This window comes from Erpetoichthys calabaricus, chromosome 12 (genome assembly GCF_900747795.2).
Source record: "Erpetoichthys calabaricus chromosome 12, fErpCal1.3, whole genome shotgun sequence".
NCBI lineage: Eukaryota > Metazoa > Chordata > Cladistia > Polypteriformes > Polypteridae > Erpetoichthys > Erpetoichthys calabaricus.
This window is the reverse complement of record NC_041405.2, coordinates 123,925,815-123,940,786: the sequence shown is the minus strand read 5'-3', so window position 1 is coordinate 123,940,786 and position 14,972 is coordinate 123,925,815. Positions and strand designations below refer to the sequence as shown.

Genomic DNA, 14,972 nt, shown 5'->3' with positions numbered 1-14,972 from the left:
TTCCCTTGCACTCAGTGAGCAAAGCCACTGGGTAATCAACTAGTAAATTAATAAGTTCACTTTGACACAGGTTTGGTTTTACTTTTTAACTTAATGAATGTTAAAAAAAAAAACAGTGCCACTAAAGCTGGTGTCGTCTTTTGTTAAAACAATGCACAGCTTCCCCATGACAGATGATTTATTAATATTACAAAGTGTGTGGTGTAAGATCCCACTGGATTCACTCCTAGTAGAGTAAGCCGTATCTGTTTTATTAAATCAGCACCACCTAAAGCAGCTGCATATATAGTGTTGTGTTTCCCCAAGTCTCTTAAAGTTTCAGCAGACACTGCAAAACTTTAGTGCTTTGCACTGTCTTTCCTTTTAGATTTTCCTAATGCAGTCCCCATCAGTAATAGTAGTGGGGGTGCTGAGGTAGACAAATTGATAGACAAATTGAAATGTGTCTATCAGTGAAGGTTATTTATATTCCTCTAGTTTACCCCATACTAAAGCTGTCTGAAATTCACACAGTGCGCCCTTTGCAAGAATCCTTAAAAGAATGCACACAAATAGAATATGCCACATCTTCTGTTTATGAGAGGTACTTTTACAGATTTGATGTCATTAATCATTATAAATCAAACAAATCCAGTTCTTAAAGTGCTATATATACAGTAAAAGGGAGTTTTTACAAAGCAAAATTGCTTTATCCAGTTATCGGTATACAGATGGTGTTTGACCACTGCCCTTATGGCTCTCTTGTGGCAATATATTCATTATTTCTGAAATATAAAGTGTTACCTTTTTGCTACATAATTCAGCTCATTGAGCAGGCATCAACATTTCCAGATATTGAAGTAGTGTGTATAGGCTGACTGAAGTGAAGTGTGAAAACTCAAAAGCCTTGGGTCAGCTGTAGTGCCAAGTGCAATTTTGTTTCTTGTTTTGGCCTAGAAAGCGTGCCTAATTGGAGGTGTGAACAAACTTTGGACCAAAGGCCAGCCCTAAAAAAACACACACGCTTCAAAAATGATGATGTGTCAAAGTGCAATCTCTGTGTTGGTAGATTTTCAGAAAAACGCAAAATAGTCAAACGTGTTTGCAGCAGTTGCCTGGCAACAATGCACTTCCAAACTGTCCTGTCATTTCTGACATTACCAAACCTGGAAATCTTTTAATTTTCTTTTATTTGTTTTCCACAGTTAAATATGATATACAATATAGCATGAAGTCAAGGAGCATTATTATGATATACAATATAGTATAAAGCCAAGGAACATTATTTCAGGAGCAAATAAAAATTACAAATGCAGCCAGTCCTATTGAAAGTCTAAGTGATAAAGTAAATGTCCATACATGTGATTTTCAGTGTCTTACCAACTTTCTTTGCAATATATTTGTGTGGAAAACAGGGTGGTGGCAAAATTGGATGCCATCGTGAAAAATCCCCTCAACAGGCTCATTCCACTATGGTGTGCTAACAAGCCCCTTGTGGCGGGTGGCCAGGACCCATGCCCGGCTGGGACGCCCCTTCTACATATGTTCCGGGGGAGTAACCATGGGCTCCTCAGTACCTCCCCCGGGACACTTGGTGGCAGCCTCCCTGGCTGATGATGGTGCCTCAGTTTCCCGCAGGGCTCCATGGGAGATGGAGTTCTCCTCGGCCCTGTTGGGATCTGGGGTGGCTGCCAGGGGGTGCTGCATGGGTCTCTGAGCCGGCCATGACAACTATACAGCCCCGCCCGGAAGTGCAATCAGAAACAGGTGATCAAGCACCTGGAGCACTGGGCTATAAAAAAGGCCAGCAACCACCACTCAGGAGCCAGAATCAGGAGGAAGAGGACGAGGTTGCCAAGGAGGAGTGGTGGTGCCAAATGGGAGTGTTGATGCCAAACAGGAGTGTTGAGTAAAGTGCTTTTGGGACACTGTATTGCCTGTGGGGTTCACGGGGAAGACGTGCCCTACAGATGAAGAAAATAAAGTCTTTTGTTGGATTTTACACGTGCCTCTGTGTCAGTCTGTGCTGGGTCGGGCGCTATACAGCGTCCTTATCACACCCTCTAGGCGTCTTTTCTGCCCACTGCTATCAGGCAATTTTATACATCTTTAAACTCATTTTGAAATATCTGCACAATATACATTTATTTTTATTTATGTATCAATGGATTGATTGGTTGTATTATTTGTCCTGTGAGACTGTATCCTTGTTTTTTATGTTTCTGCTGCTGTATGTGTCTGAATTCCTCCATGGGATTAATAAAGTTAATCTAATATAATCTGATCTGATCTGATCTGATCTGATCTAATCTAATCTAGTACTTACTTCTTACGGCACGGCTTTTTTACTTTACAGTACCTGACCCCCTGGTTTAGATATCTTCTTTATAAAGTATTCCTTCCCACAGTTCAAAGACATTTTGTCAGGAAAATTAAGTTGGTGGATGCATGTGAAGTGGCTGGCAATGCAGCAGGATAGGCCATCCCTGCTGATAATTCTAATCATGAGAAAATAAATAAATACTTTTTATGAAAATAATCAAGAAAATATGTTGGGGTGTAATTTGATGGTAACAGAATAAAGAAATCACATTAACACTTCTATTTAGTTCATAGTTACAAGTTGTATTATATAGTGGAAAATCATTTGATATAAGTAATCCAGGTGGCAGTTGGTGGTAATTCTAATTATAGCACACAATTATCACATAGACGATAAAGCCTAAGTATAGTAATTATATCATGACATAGTTTACCAATTAGTAATTTTTAAATCATGTGGCAAAACTGAAAGATCATCTGAAAATCAACTGCATAAAATATTGTTCTCTTGTGCTAAAATAAAATGTATGCTCTGATAAGAGGGACTTTTGTTTGAGAAAATGTATAATGTATAAAGTCAAAGTGTGTTTTTGCAATACTTAATCCATCTGACCTTTAAATTAACAGAATAACTGTGAAAAAAATAATGAAAACTTAAAAGTTTGTGTAAAATGTCTTTATCACTGAAATCTCTTACTGTGAAACTTTGATTTTATTGGTTATTTCCACTATGTCTCGGAATCAGACTTACATCCGTTGTTACCTACACTTTGAATCTCATATCTGCTGTTAGTACCTACAAGTATATGATTAAATAAGGTCGTATCTCCAGGATTCATCCTTATTGTACATCTCCATTGCATAAAAAAGAATCACATTGACGTACCTTCAATGCTCTTACCCCAAGAGATAGAGTACAAAATACAGTACTGCTCTTGGAGGTCTGATAGTTTCCATGGCCCCTTAAGTGGCTAGAATGTACTGTTTCTCATGCTTTACGAGAGACATCTATGGAATCTTGCTTCAGTATTTATCTTCAGACCTCTGAAATTCTACAAGGTGTATTACCTACCTGTATTTATACTGCTTACGAAGCAACAGAGGAGATCCTTTAACAGAGGCTTTGTGACGCCTGCTTGTTTAGCATTTACTCTCTAAAATCCACCTGCTAGATAGATAGATAGATAGATAGATAGATAGATAGATAGATAGATAGATAGATAGATAGATAGATAGATAGATAGATAGATAGATAGATAGAAAGTGTATTAATCCCAAAGGAAATTGCAGTTACAACAGAGGACAAAAAAATTCACAAAGAATTATCCATCCATCCATCCATCCATCCTCCAACCCGCTGAATCCAAACACAGGGTCACGGGGGTCCGCTGGAGCCAATCCCAGCCAACACAGGGCACAAGGCAGGGAACCAATCCTGGGCAGGGTGCCAACCCACCGCAGCAAAGAATTATTATAATTTTAAGTATGCTAACAAGACATGAATAAACATATACTGTAAGTAAATTAACAAAAACAACAGGGAACTATACCTCCTTTGCTGATGGTTTGACTCATTATAGAACCTGATGGCTGAGGGTAGAAATGACCTTTATTAGAGCTCCTTGGAGCAATACAGTTGGCTCAGTCTGTTACTAAATGTACTCCTCTGTTTAGCCAACACCTCATACAGGGGCAAGAGACATTGTCCAACATAGTAAGCAGCTTTCTGTTTGAGTGCTGTTCTGCCACTTAATTCAGTGTGTCCAAACTATCCCCGAAGATTAAAGAAGCCTTTATAATCTTTTTTTATTTAGTCCATAGGTATCACCTATACTAATGCCATTTTCCCAACATGCTACCACATAGTAAAATACACTTGTCACTACCCTGATCCTTCTTGTATGCAGCCTTTGTGTTGATACACCACTCAAGCCTGTCATTGAGATGCACCCTCAGGTATTTGTATGTTCACAATCAATGAGAGCTGGGAGCCGAGTGAGTTTGACTGTCCTGAAATCTGCAGTACTCTCCTTTGTCTTACTGATGTTAAGGGGCAGATGGTTCAGTTTGCACCATTCAACAAAATCCTTCGCTAGTGTCCTGTATTCATTCTCCTGCCCACTCCTGATACAACCAAGTATGATTGTGACAGTCAGTTAGGGATTAATATTATTATTAGGGATATATTATTTACATATTTACATATTCAAATCCAAATTAAATATACATCTATAATGTACTGTTCAATGCCCTGTTAAGGAATGGATGAACGGTTGTCCTGGGTCAGATATTAATTGTCTTGTGTTTTGTTAATGATATAGGACTCCAAAGTTTACTTTCTAGAGCCTGTAAAGAATGGAGTATTGTTTTCTGTCCTCTGTTTTTTCAGCTGACCAAAATTATTATTTATTTTTCTGACATCTTTATCTAGGGTAGTGCACAATATAAAATAGTTTTTTTTTTCATTTTACCTCTTGAGCACAGCCAAGTTAAGTGACTTGCTTAGGGTCACACAATGAGGCAGAAACAGAAATTGAAGCTACAGCCTTTTGGTTAAATGTCCACTGTTGTAGCCAATGCACTACACTGTAAGCTGTAATTTAAAAAATCATATTCATTTATTTAATTTACTAAAGGAAATATCTATGTCTTTGTGTATATATTTATGCTTATTTACATTTTGTTATATTTCAGCCCTGTGCTAAAATTGTTTAAATTAATTTTCCCACACATAAAGCAGCTCTTAATAAACCAAAATGACAAAGCAAGAACAGGATTTTAGAAATGTTTGCATTAAAAAAACCAAACTAAAATATCACATTGACACAAGTATTCAGATCCTTTACTAAGAGCTTTGTTGAAGCATGTTTGCCAGCGATTCAAGTCTGAAGTTGTTCCTACGAGTAAGTCACTCTTGTGTTGTCTTTGCTTTGTGCTTAGAGTCATTGTCCTGTTGGAAAGTGAACCTTCAGCCCAATCTGAGATCCAAAGTCCTCTGAAGCAAGTGTTTTATTAAGGATATCTAAGGACTTTGTTCTGTTCTGCTACCCTTCAACCCTGACTAGTCTCCCCGTTCCTGCCTCTGAAAAACAACCCCACAGCATGAGGCTGCCACCACCGTGCTGCACCTTTGGAATGGTATTGCATATGTGATGAGCAGTGCCTGGTTTCCTCTAGACATGATGCTAATCTTGGGTGCATCAGACCGGAAAATGTTGTTTCTCGCAGACCGAGAGTCCTTTAGGTGCTTTTTTGCAAACTCCAAGTGGGCTTTCATGTGTCTTGTACTGAGAACAGACTTCTGTTTGGCCACAGCAGCATAAAGCCCAGATCAGTGAAGTGTTGCAGTGATGGTTGCCTGTCTGGTAGTTTCTCCCTTCTCCACACAGATTCTGTGGGGCTTATCCAGAGTTACCATTGGGTTCATGGACACCTCTCTTACCATTGCTGTTCTCCATTAATTGTTCAGTCTCACCAGCGTGCCAGCTTTAGGCAGAGTTGTGGTTTTTCCAAACTTTTTTTTATTTAAAAATTATAAAAGCAATTGTGCTCTTGGGAATCTTCAATGCTGCATGAACTTTTCTGTAGCCTTCCCTTGATTTTTGTTTCAAAATAATCCTGTTTCTATGTTCTGTAGGCATATATGCACAAATATATATTTAAATGCACCCCTTTGCTTTCTGAATTCTACTCAAATTGTTGGGTATAAACTCACAGTCCCACCGTGTCTACTGTACATTGTCTGTTGACTCATCAGTGGCTACAGAAATAGGGTCTGCTTGACTGACACCATCTATCACCCAACTCTGGATAGTCTCTACCAAGGCATGACCATGATGTCCCTGTTTCTTTTATACAAATCTAATACCATTATCCATTGATTTATCACCAGTAAGTTCTGCTAATTACCTATAATGCATTCTTTTAATACTTCCTCGTCAGTGAAAGCCTGTATTGGGCTTAGCCAGTATTCATGTAGCCCGGAGAGAAGCACTAGACAGCTTGAATGTGACTTCTTAGCTAATCGATAAAAGTTATATATAGATAGAAAAAAATATGACTTTAAATGACTGAGCATGCCCATTTGGAATGATAATAGCACCAAAATGACTTCAGTGCATCATAAACTTGATGATTTCTTATATTGCATGGATGGAGATTTGACAGGTTTGAAAGACCTTGCATCTGTGAATGAGTGGATAAGCAGATGAGAGAATCCGGCAGAGTATCTGTGTGAATTGAGGCCCATAGAGTATTTGTTATGTGAGAGTTTGGCCACTGGCCTAATCTGTTTTATGACTCCTGTCCTAAAAATTGTAAATCTGGGAACCACATCTGGACTTAGTCAAATTCTTCCAAATTCCTGGGGCTCTGTCCCCAGAGTCACCTGTGTTTTTAAATATATAGAGAGCAGAAGCCCATGTAAGAGGGTGCATGTACCTTCTCAGCCAACTCTTGGCAGAAAGGAGTCCCCAGTCTCTTTCTCTTATCCCCAGTACTATTTAAAAATAGCTCATTATGTTCCATTTCTTTGTCATCAGATATCAGGCCTTTATTTGATTGAGAACTTTAGCCTTTATTTTAATTACATTTTAAATAGAATTGGAAAGAAACTTACTACAGCTACTTGTACCCATTATCTTAGTAATTTTGCAACACACTTAATTGAAGACGACAGTTTTTTCTCTTAGTAAATTCCAAAATGGTACCTAAATCTTTGAAGCAAAATCTTTGCATTATTTATATCCAAAGCTTTGAAACAAAAATACTTCAACTGGGAACTGATTGCTTTGGAGAGAAGCATCACTTTCACAATATACCAAAGGTCATTTTTCTTGAGGTCTCCTCAGTGTGCCCATTTCACATCAAAACACTGCAAACTTCAATGTAGCCAGTGACTGAAGAATACTTTGAGAGGAGAAGTAAATTACATGCAGATAAAATTATAGTGATGTTATGATATTGACAGCACAAGCAGGATTTGGTAAAGATTAGTGATTATTATGATTATGAAGTGTGTAGATGTCTAACTAAACACACTGTATTTTTAAATATTTTGCATTTCCTTGTCAGCTATCTCATTCAGACTCCTTGGTGCATTAAATATTAGCTTGTTATTAAAAGCAAGTGTGCACATTTTTAACTTTATGAAATGTGTTTTTTTTTTCTAGGTTCCTATCCCAGGTTATCCCTTAGTTTCAGGATAAAGAGAAATATTGGTTACTTCATTCTGCAGACTTACATGCCTTCTATCCTGATTACAATCCTTTCCTGGGTTTCCTTCTGGATTAATTATGATGCCTCGGCTGCTCGTGTTGCACTTGGTGAGTACTCTCTGGCATTTTTTGTTGTCTGAATATATTTATAACCAGCTATTTTATTGTGTGTGAAGATACAGAAAAATCAAGGAAAAAGGGTTGTGGTTTCCAAAGGCATGCCCGGTGTAATATAAAATAACCAAAAATACATTGGCAAGTTTACACAAGCAAAATATACCGCAAAGGTCATCATAGCTGAAAACAGATTTGCTCCTGGTGCTAATGGTGACACTCAGATCCAAAGTCCACTACTGAACACCGGTTTGCAGTAATGAGGCACTACATGTACTGTCCTGGAGAGAAAAAACTGGACTTTCAGTTTGCCTGGAAAGGAAAGGGCATCAATGATCTTGGAGAGGGATGGTCCAGGAGGTAAAAGAGAAGAGGTTGTTACCAATAGCACCCTATATTGATCAGAGGTGGTACTACCTCCTTCATAGTCCTGTAGCAACCCCCTAATTGCTTGTGTTTGACAAGTGTTATCAGACCTACTATGGGATGCACCATCACAAAAGGTACCAACAAACCTCTTAGGTACTTTTCTTGATGGAGGAAGAAATGCCAAAACCAGCTTTGTAACTGTTACTTATATCCTCTTACATGTCTCACTGGCCATGCTGCATCCTTCATCTTTGGTACCTCTACAGCAGGCTTTTCGCTGACTGAGACTACCTTTAATTCCAAAATTTTACTTCAACCCAGTTTACCTCTTTCTCAGAGATGTCCCCGTGAGCCCTTAAGGAACCAGATCTGAGGGAGGCCTGAATGTCTCCAGCAGCCCTCATCAACTTTTATAAATGAACTGTAGAGTTCATTCTGACAGGCTGCATCGTGTGCTGGTATGACAGCAGTTTAGCTAAGGATCACAAGGAATTGCACAGATCACCATTGGGACACAGATACCATCATTGCAAGACATATTTGCCAAGCAATGTCTGGGATAATCAATTATAAAAAACATCAGAAACCTTGCAAGGATATCTTTCTTCCTCTTCCATTAAGCAGGTGCTATAGAACTATTTATACCAGAATAGTTCTATAGTGCAAGTGAGATTTAAGAACAGCTTCTACCCGCAGGTAATAAGGCTGCTCAACTGTCATATGTGATAAACTGTCTGCAATCAGCTGAGGGAATTAAGTGCCACACCTTCTGTCATGTGTTTGTGTACATAATGTTGTGTTTACTGTGATTGTTATTAATATTAGTTTTAACTTTGAGCTTTTTCTGTTTGTCTGCAAGAAATCTTACGCAAATAAAAATTTCTCTATCCATTGTAAATTTGACAGTAGAAAGAGCTTGACCTTAACCTTTGCAAAGTGTCAGTTTTTACCATGCAGCTAAGAGATGGAGTTCTTTGAAAAAAAAAAAATTTGTTTAAGAATAAAAACAGGATTGGCTGTCCTCACATTTTGCCCAAATAAACAAATACAAGAAAGACTTAGCTTACTTGGCAACATGTATGCTAGCAGGGTGTGTGGCATTTTACATTTTTCTCAAAACACATTAAAAGTATGTACAGAAAATGTTGCATAATCATTATAACACACGCTCAAGGCTATTTTTCCTTGGGAATCTAAAGCGACATAATCAAACTATGCAAAACCCTCTGAATCCCACTTTGCCTTTCCGTTTTCCTCGTACACTGCACTTTTGTTCAGCATGACTAAAAGTAGACTAAGACATATCCTGTGAAAAGGTTAAAGTATCCCGTCCACAAATATGACATTTACTGCTTCTAAAATGATAGGGTTTATAAAAAAAGAAATTATATAAATTACTAATTTATTATTACATCATATGAGCAACTCAAATGCAGGCTATCACTGGAATTTCACGAGATATATATTTCCAGATTGAGAGCATGTGTGAGCAAAGCCAGTGTCAACTGTCTCAGGGGCCCTGATTGGCACTATCCCAGGTAGAATAACTAGAATGACTTCATCAGTTCATTGTTTTGTAAGATTAGTTATTTAGAAAGTGTTGTGAAAATTTGACAGACTACGAAATAAGAGAGCTGCTAAAGAATCAAGCCAAGAAGGAAATTGATGTTTATCATCAGATGCATCTAGGCACTGACCATTTTACAGATATCTGTGTTCCACTAGGAAAGGGAGCAATGAAATGGGGATGCATGATTCTTCTTTGCTGGAAATGTGAATCATTTGGAATAACAAAAATGTAGTATGATAAATCTGTGGATCCTTACTTTTTTATGCTTTGTTCTACTGCGTTTAGCTTTACTAACTATGCTACTGTTAACATCTCAAATGAGTCTGAGTGATTTTTCATAGATAGATACTTTATTAACCCCCAAGGGGAAATTCACATACTCCAGCAGCAGCATAATGATAAAAACAATATTAATTAAAGAGTGATAAAAATGCAGTGCAACTTAAAAAATGCAAGGTGGAGAGTGCAAGGCAGGTATAACAGTCAATAACCTTGTATAAAATTAACTTTTACACCCCGTGGAATTGAAGAGAAGCATAGTGTGGGGGAAGAACGATCTCCTCAGTCTGTCAGTGGAGCAGGACAGTGACAGAAGTCTGTCGCTGAAGCTGCTCCTCTGTCTGGAGATGATACTGTTCAGTGGATGCACTGGATTCTCCATAATTGACAGGAGCCTGCTCAGCGCCCGTCACTCCACCACAGATGTCAAACTGTCCAGCTCCGTGCCTACAATAGAGCCTGCCTTCCTGACCAGTTTGTCCAGGCATAAGGCGTCCCTCTTCTTTATGCTGCCTCCCCGGCACACCACCACGTAGAAGAGGGCGCTCACCATAACCGTCTGATAGAACATCTGCAGCATCTTATTGCAGATGTTGGAGGATGCCAGCCTTCTATGGAAGTATAGTTGGCTCTGTCCTTTCTTGCACATAGCATCAGTATTGTCAGTTCAGTCCAGTTTATCATCCAGCTGCACTCCCAGGTATTTATAGGTCTGTACCCTCTGCACACAGTCACCTCTGATAATCACGGGGTCCGCGAGGGGCCTGGGCCTCCTAAAATCCACCACCAGCTCTTTGGTTTTTCTGGTGTTCAGTTGTAGGTGGTTTGAGTCGCACCATTTAACAAAGTTGAATTAGGTTCCTATACTCCTCCTCCTGCCCACTCCTGATGCAGCCCATGATAGCTGTGTCGTCAGCAAACTTTAAAAGCCCTTTTCTTCTGGTTGAAAAGGCCCTTGATGTCACTTGTAATCCATGGCTTGTTGTTAGCATAGCAGCGTACTGTTCTTACTGGAACTACAATGTCCATACAGAAGTTGATGTAGTCAGTAGTGCAGTCAACAGCCTCCTCAATGTTCTCACTATGTGACCTCTGCAGGATATCCCAGTTCATAGTTCCAAAGCAGTCTCTCATACTTGATGCAAATATATATATATATATATATATATATATATATATATATGCCACAACTCATTGTTTAGTGTTGCTGCCTCACAAACCCAGAAATCTAAATGTAAATTTAGTATCTGGTCATTGTTCTTTTGGAGTTTACGTGTTACCCTTGTTTTCATACTACTGTCACTTATCTCAAAGAAAATCATATTAGGTAACTAACAACTCTAAATTGGCCCCATCGGCATGCAGTCAAAATCAGGCATTTCCCTCTGGCCTTTTTGTCACAGTTCACATTTGCTTTTGTCGTACCACTGCCCCATGTGTATGTGAGTAATCCATACAGTGGATCTGAATCCCATTCCTGGATTGTGCCTGCATTATTCCTGGAGCTGCCAAGATAGGCTGTAGCACACCTGCAATCCTATAATATATGTTAAAAAATATAAATAAATAGAACTAACATACAAACAAACTAACAAGTAGTAAATGTACTTTTGTGGACTGGGGATCATTCACACACCTTTTAAAATTTACCCCCTACCTGGGACTGTTATGTGTAAATGCGCAGAAAAGTACTCCATGTAACCCTGATGTGTACACAGAAATCCCACTAAATCCCAGGAACAGTTTCTCTGTATAAAAAGAGGCTTTCAGAGCTGCACAATTTCAGGTCCAATTTCAGCTTTTACTTGCAATTAATGATTTTGCGGTGTCTAAAGGGGTCAATTGATGCCTGCTAATTCTCATCACTGGTATCTTCCCAATTGTATTTACACTCCCTCTAGACTCATTTCTTAGCGCAGACATTCATGTAGTGCAAGGTAATTTGGTTCCATCCACAAGACAGATTTTAGAACACTTGCCAACATTTGACTCCTTGGCAGGGAATTACTCATCAATGTTCCCATTTGGGCACTGATGAGTAGAAATGTTATTTTGCTCTTCTGCATAAAACCTGCTTACCAGGGAGCTTAGGATAGACTGAAAAAAATGCACTAAATAAATAAATAATCAAGTCCAACTAATTGCTGATAAATGAGATGCAGTGTAAATTATTTATTTTTATGCATGTTGCATTCTTTTAGTTTTTACACCTTGTGTTCTTTGACAACTCAGCAAAAAGCTTACTTAGCAGTAGGCTTATCTGCCTTTTAAAATTACATTTATGTTGTAGGCAATTATGACCAAAAGAATGGTAGAAAATGAAGAGAAAGACAAAATAAGCATATTAAAAGGATCCTTAAACTATAAACCTATGTATTATGGTATTTTGGCATTAAAACTGTTTATTTGATTAGGAGAATGTTTTCCTTCTTATAAAGCATGTGTTAACACAACCCACCTACAAAGGAGTGATAAGATGGGTTTTAAAGACATTATAAAATAATAAACACCTCTAATCCACACTTGAGGCTTAACAGTGTCTTATATATTATATTTAAAACTATAAGGATCAATTTGTGGATAGACAAACGCCACTGATACCCCGTTTTGGAACAATCCACAGAGTAAATATGTGCATTATTGTTTGGATTCAGGGATTACATTTCGAAGATTCATAGCCATCACTCAGTATATTGAAGATGGCTAAATTTAAATGGTTAAACACTCTGGATGTTCCTCATGAGTGGTGACTAAAACAAATCTTGTATAGCTTTCTCCATAAAAGTAATTACAATTTTTTAAAGTGCTTCTTCTCTCATCTGTGCAGTACCGTCTTAAATATGGCTCCTCAACTTGCTTGTTGTCCTCTGTGCATTTTGATCTCAGGAACTATAATATACACCGTCTCACTAATATTATTATACAGTACAAATAAAAAAGCTTCTTACATCAGAGTTTAAATAATAATATATACAGGTTAATATTATAGAGATATAGGGTATTACGTAAAATGTGTGTCCATCTGCTCATTCTTCTCGGCTCAACTGGCTACTGTGGACCACCAGGGGGAGCACCCTGCTGTCCAAACCTGACACAGACAGATGTGAAACACAAGTTCTGGGCACACATTTTTATTTTTTGTCTTTTTCCCCCATGGGAAACGCCTTCCCCGTTTCCCACGTGTACAGCACTGTTATAGCACAGTTCCAACCACTAAACACACTTCTCTTCTTTCTTTCTTCCATTCCTCCTGGCAAGCTTTGTCTACTAATATCCCGCTCTGGTTCCTGGAGTAGTTACTGCTGGCTCCTTTTATAAGACGCCCGGAAGTGCTCCAGGTGCTCGTTGGTTTACATCCGGCAGCACTTCTGGGTGTGGTGGAGGAGCTGCAATCAAGGGCTCAGCAGCAGATGCAGCACCTCCTGAACCTAACAGGGCTGTATTCAACTCCATCTCCCCTGAAGCCCTGTGCGAGTCTGAGGCACTGCTGCAACCCAGGGGGCTGCCACCTAGCGTTCTGGGGGAGGTAATGCTCTGGATACTCTCCCTCCCCAGGTCCTTCCAGCATAGAGGTGTCCCAAACAGGAAAGGGCCCTGGCCATACGCCATACTACTCATAATTGGCCAAGTAGGAGTGTGTCTCTGAGTGTGCCTCATAGTGCTACCCAGATAGGCTCATGCTTCCTATAATTTAATTGAAAACACAGGTCCAAAAATATTTCATTAAGCTATGTGATGATAAACTTAAAAGTAAAGTTAATTAACACATAATGTAAAATAACATAAAATGGGAGGTTAGGTAATACAGGGCGGCACGGTAGGTAGTGTTGCTGCCTTGCAGTTAGGAGACCTGGGTTTGCTTCCCGGGTCCTCCCTGCGTGGGTCTCTGCCAGGTGCTCTGGTTTCCTCCCACAGTCCAAAGATATGTGCCCTGTGTTGGCTGGTATTGGCTCCAGCAGACCCCCGTGACCCTGGTAGGATATAGCGGGTTGAATAATGGATGGACAGGTAATACAGGGGGTAGCCTTGCCGCCTCATGGATCCAAGATTTGCGTTCAAAATCTACACCGGGTAACTGTCCATGTGGATTTTGCATACCATCTCCAAGTTGACATGGATTATCCTTCAAATACTCCAGTTTTCATTCCACATCCACAAAGGTGTGCATGTTACGTTCATTGGTGATTCTGCTGCCCCTGTGACTACAGGTATGGAAAAATATCCCTGTTATGACATCTTGCAGCTCATAACCGAGCTGGACCAGTACCAAGTGAGGGGGAAGATAAGTTAACAGTGTTGATTAAAAACAACAATGATGAACTAAAGTGCCGCAATGCATCTTCACAAATAAAAAAGAAATTAAATAACTATATCATCTTAAAATTGCAACTGAAATTTGTATCTTCAGGAGAGTAATAATTAAATAAATTAAAATCCAAACATCACAGCAATGGTTAAGCTGTCAGAAAGTGATCTAAAATCACTAAAATCAATTAAAAAAATGAAACCATTAAAACATACCGTGACACAACCTGACACAATGATTCCAAATTGGCCCCTACTAAAGTATGAGTGCAGATATGCATGAGTTGGCTCTGTACTGAACTGCCTCCCTGTCTTGAGCTCGCCTCTAATGAATCCAGGTCAGGGTCTCAGGGGATCAAAGCACTTATCCCAGCAGGACATTGCACAAGGGAAGGAATAATGCTGGACAGGGTGTCAGTCAATTGTAAGGCACACAGCCACACTCAAGTTCATACACAGAAATGACAGTCTCCTTTAATTTAAGGATATACACTTCAGAAATGTGCACCAAAGAGCAACTCTGTCCTGTCACTATTCAGGGAGTGGATGAAGAGGTAATGCACTCCTACAAGTACTATATCAATGACAGCCTGGACTGGTCTTGTAACACAGAGGAACTATATAAGAAAGGGCAGAGCAGGCACTTTTCTTAGGATACGGTGTTCCTTTAATGTAGATAGTGACATTCTTCACATCTTCTACATCTCTGTAATGGCTAGTGCAATTTTCTACACTGTGGTGTGCTAGGCTGGTAATATCACTTTAAGAGAAGCCCACTGAATCATCAGGCTTAATTAAAAGGACAGGATCAGTTATGG

At 39.2% G+C, this 14,972-nt stretch overlaps 1 protein-coding gene across 2 annotated transcripts in view; it reads left to right on the top strand.

Moving 5' to 3' along the window:
- gabrb4 (gamma-aminobutyric acid type A receptor subunit beta4) overlaps positions 1–14,972 on the top strand; it is a 378,684-nt gene that overhangs the window by 324,318 nt on the left and 39,394 nt on the right. For both annotated transcript variants that reach the window (XM_028816096.2, XM_028816095.2), the window contains exon 7: positions 7,473–7,625. In XM_028816096.2, the coding sequence (XP_028671929.1) occupies positions 7,473–7,625 (153 nt within the window). The remainder of the gene's footprint in view (positions 1–7,472; positions 7,626–14,972) is intronic.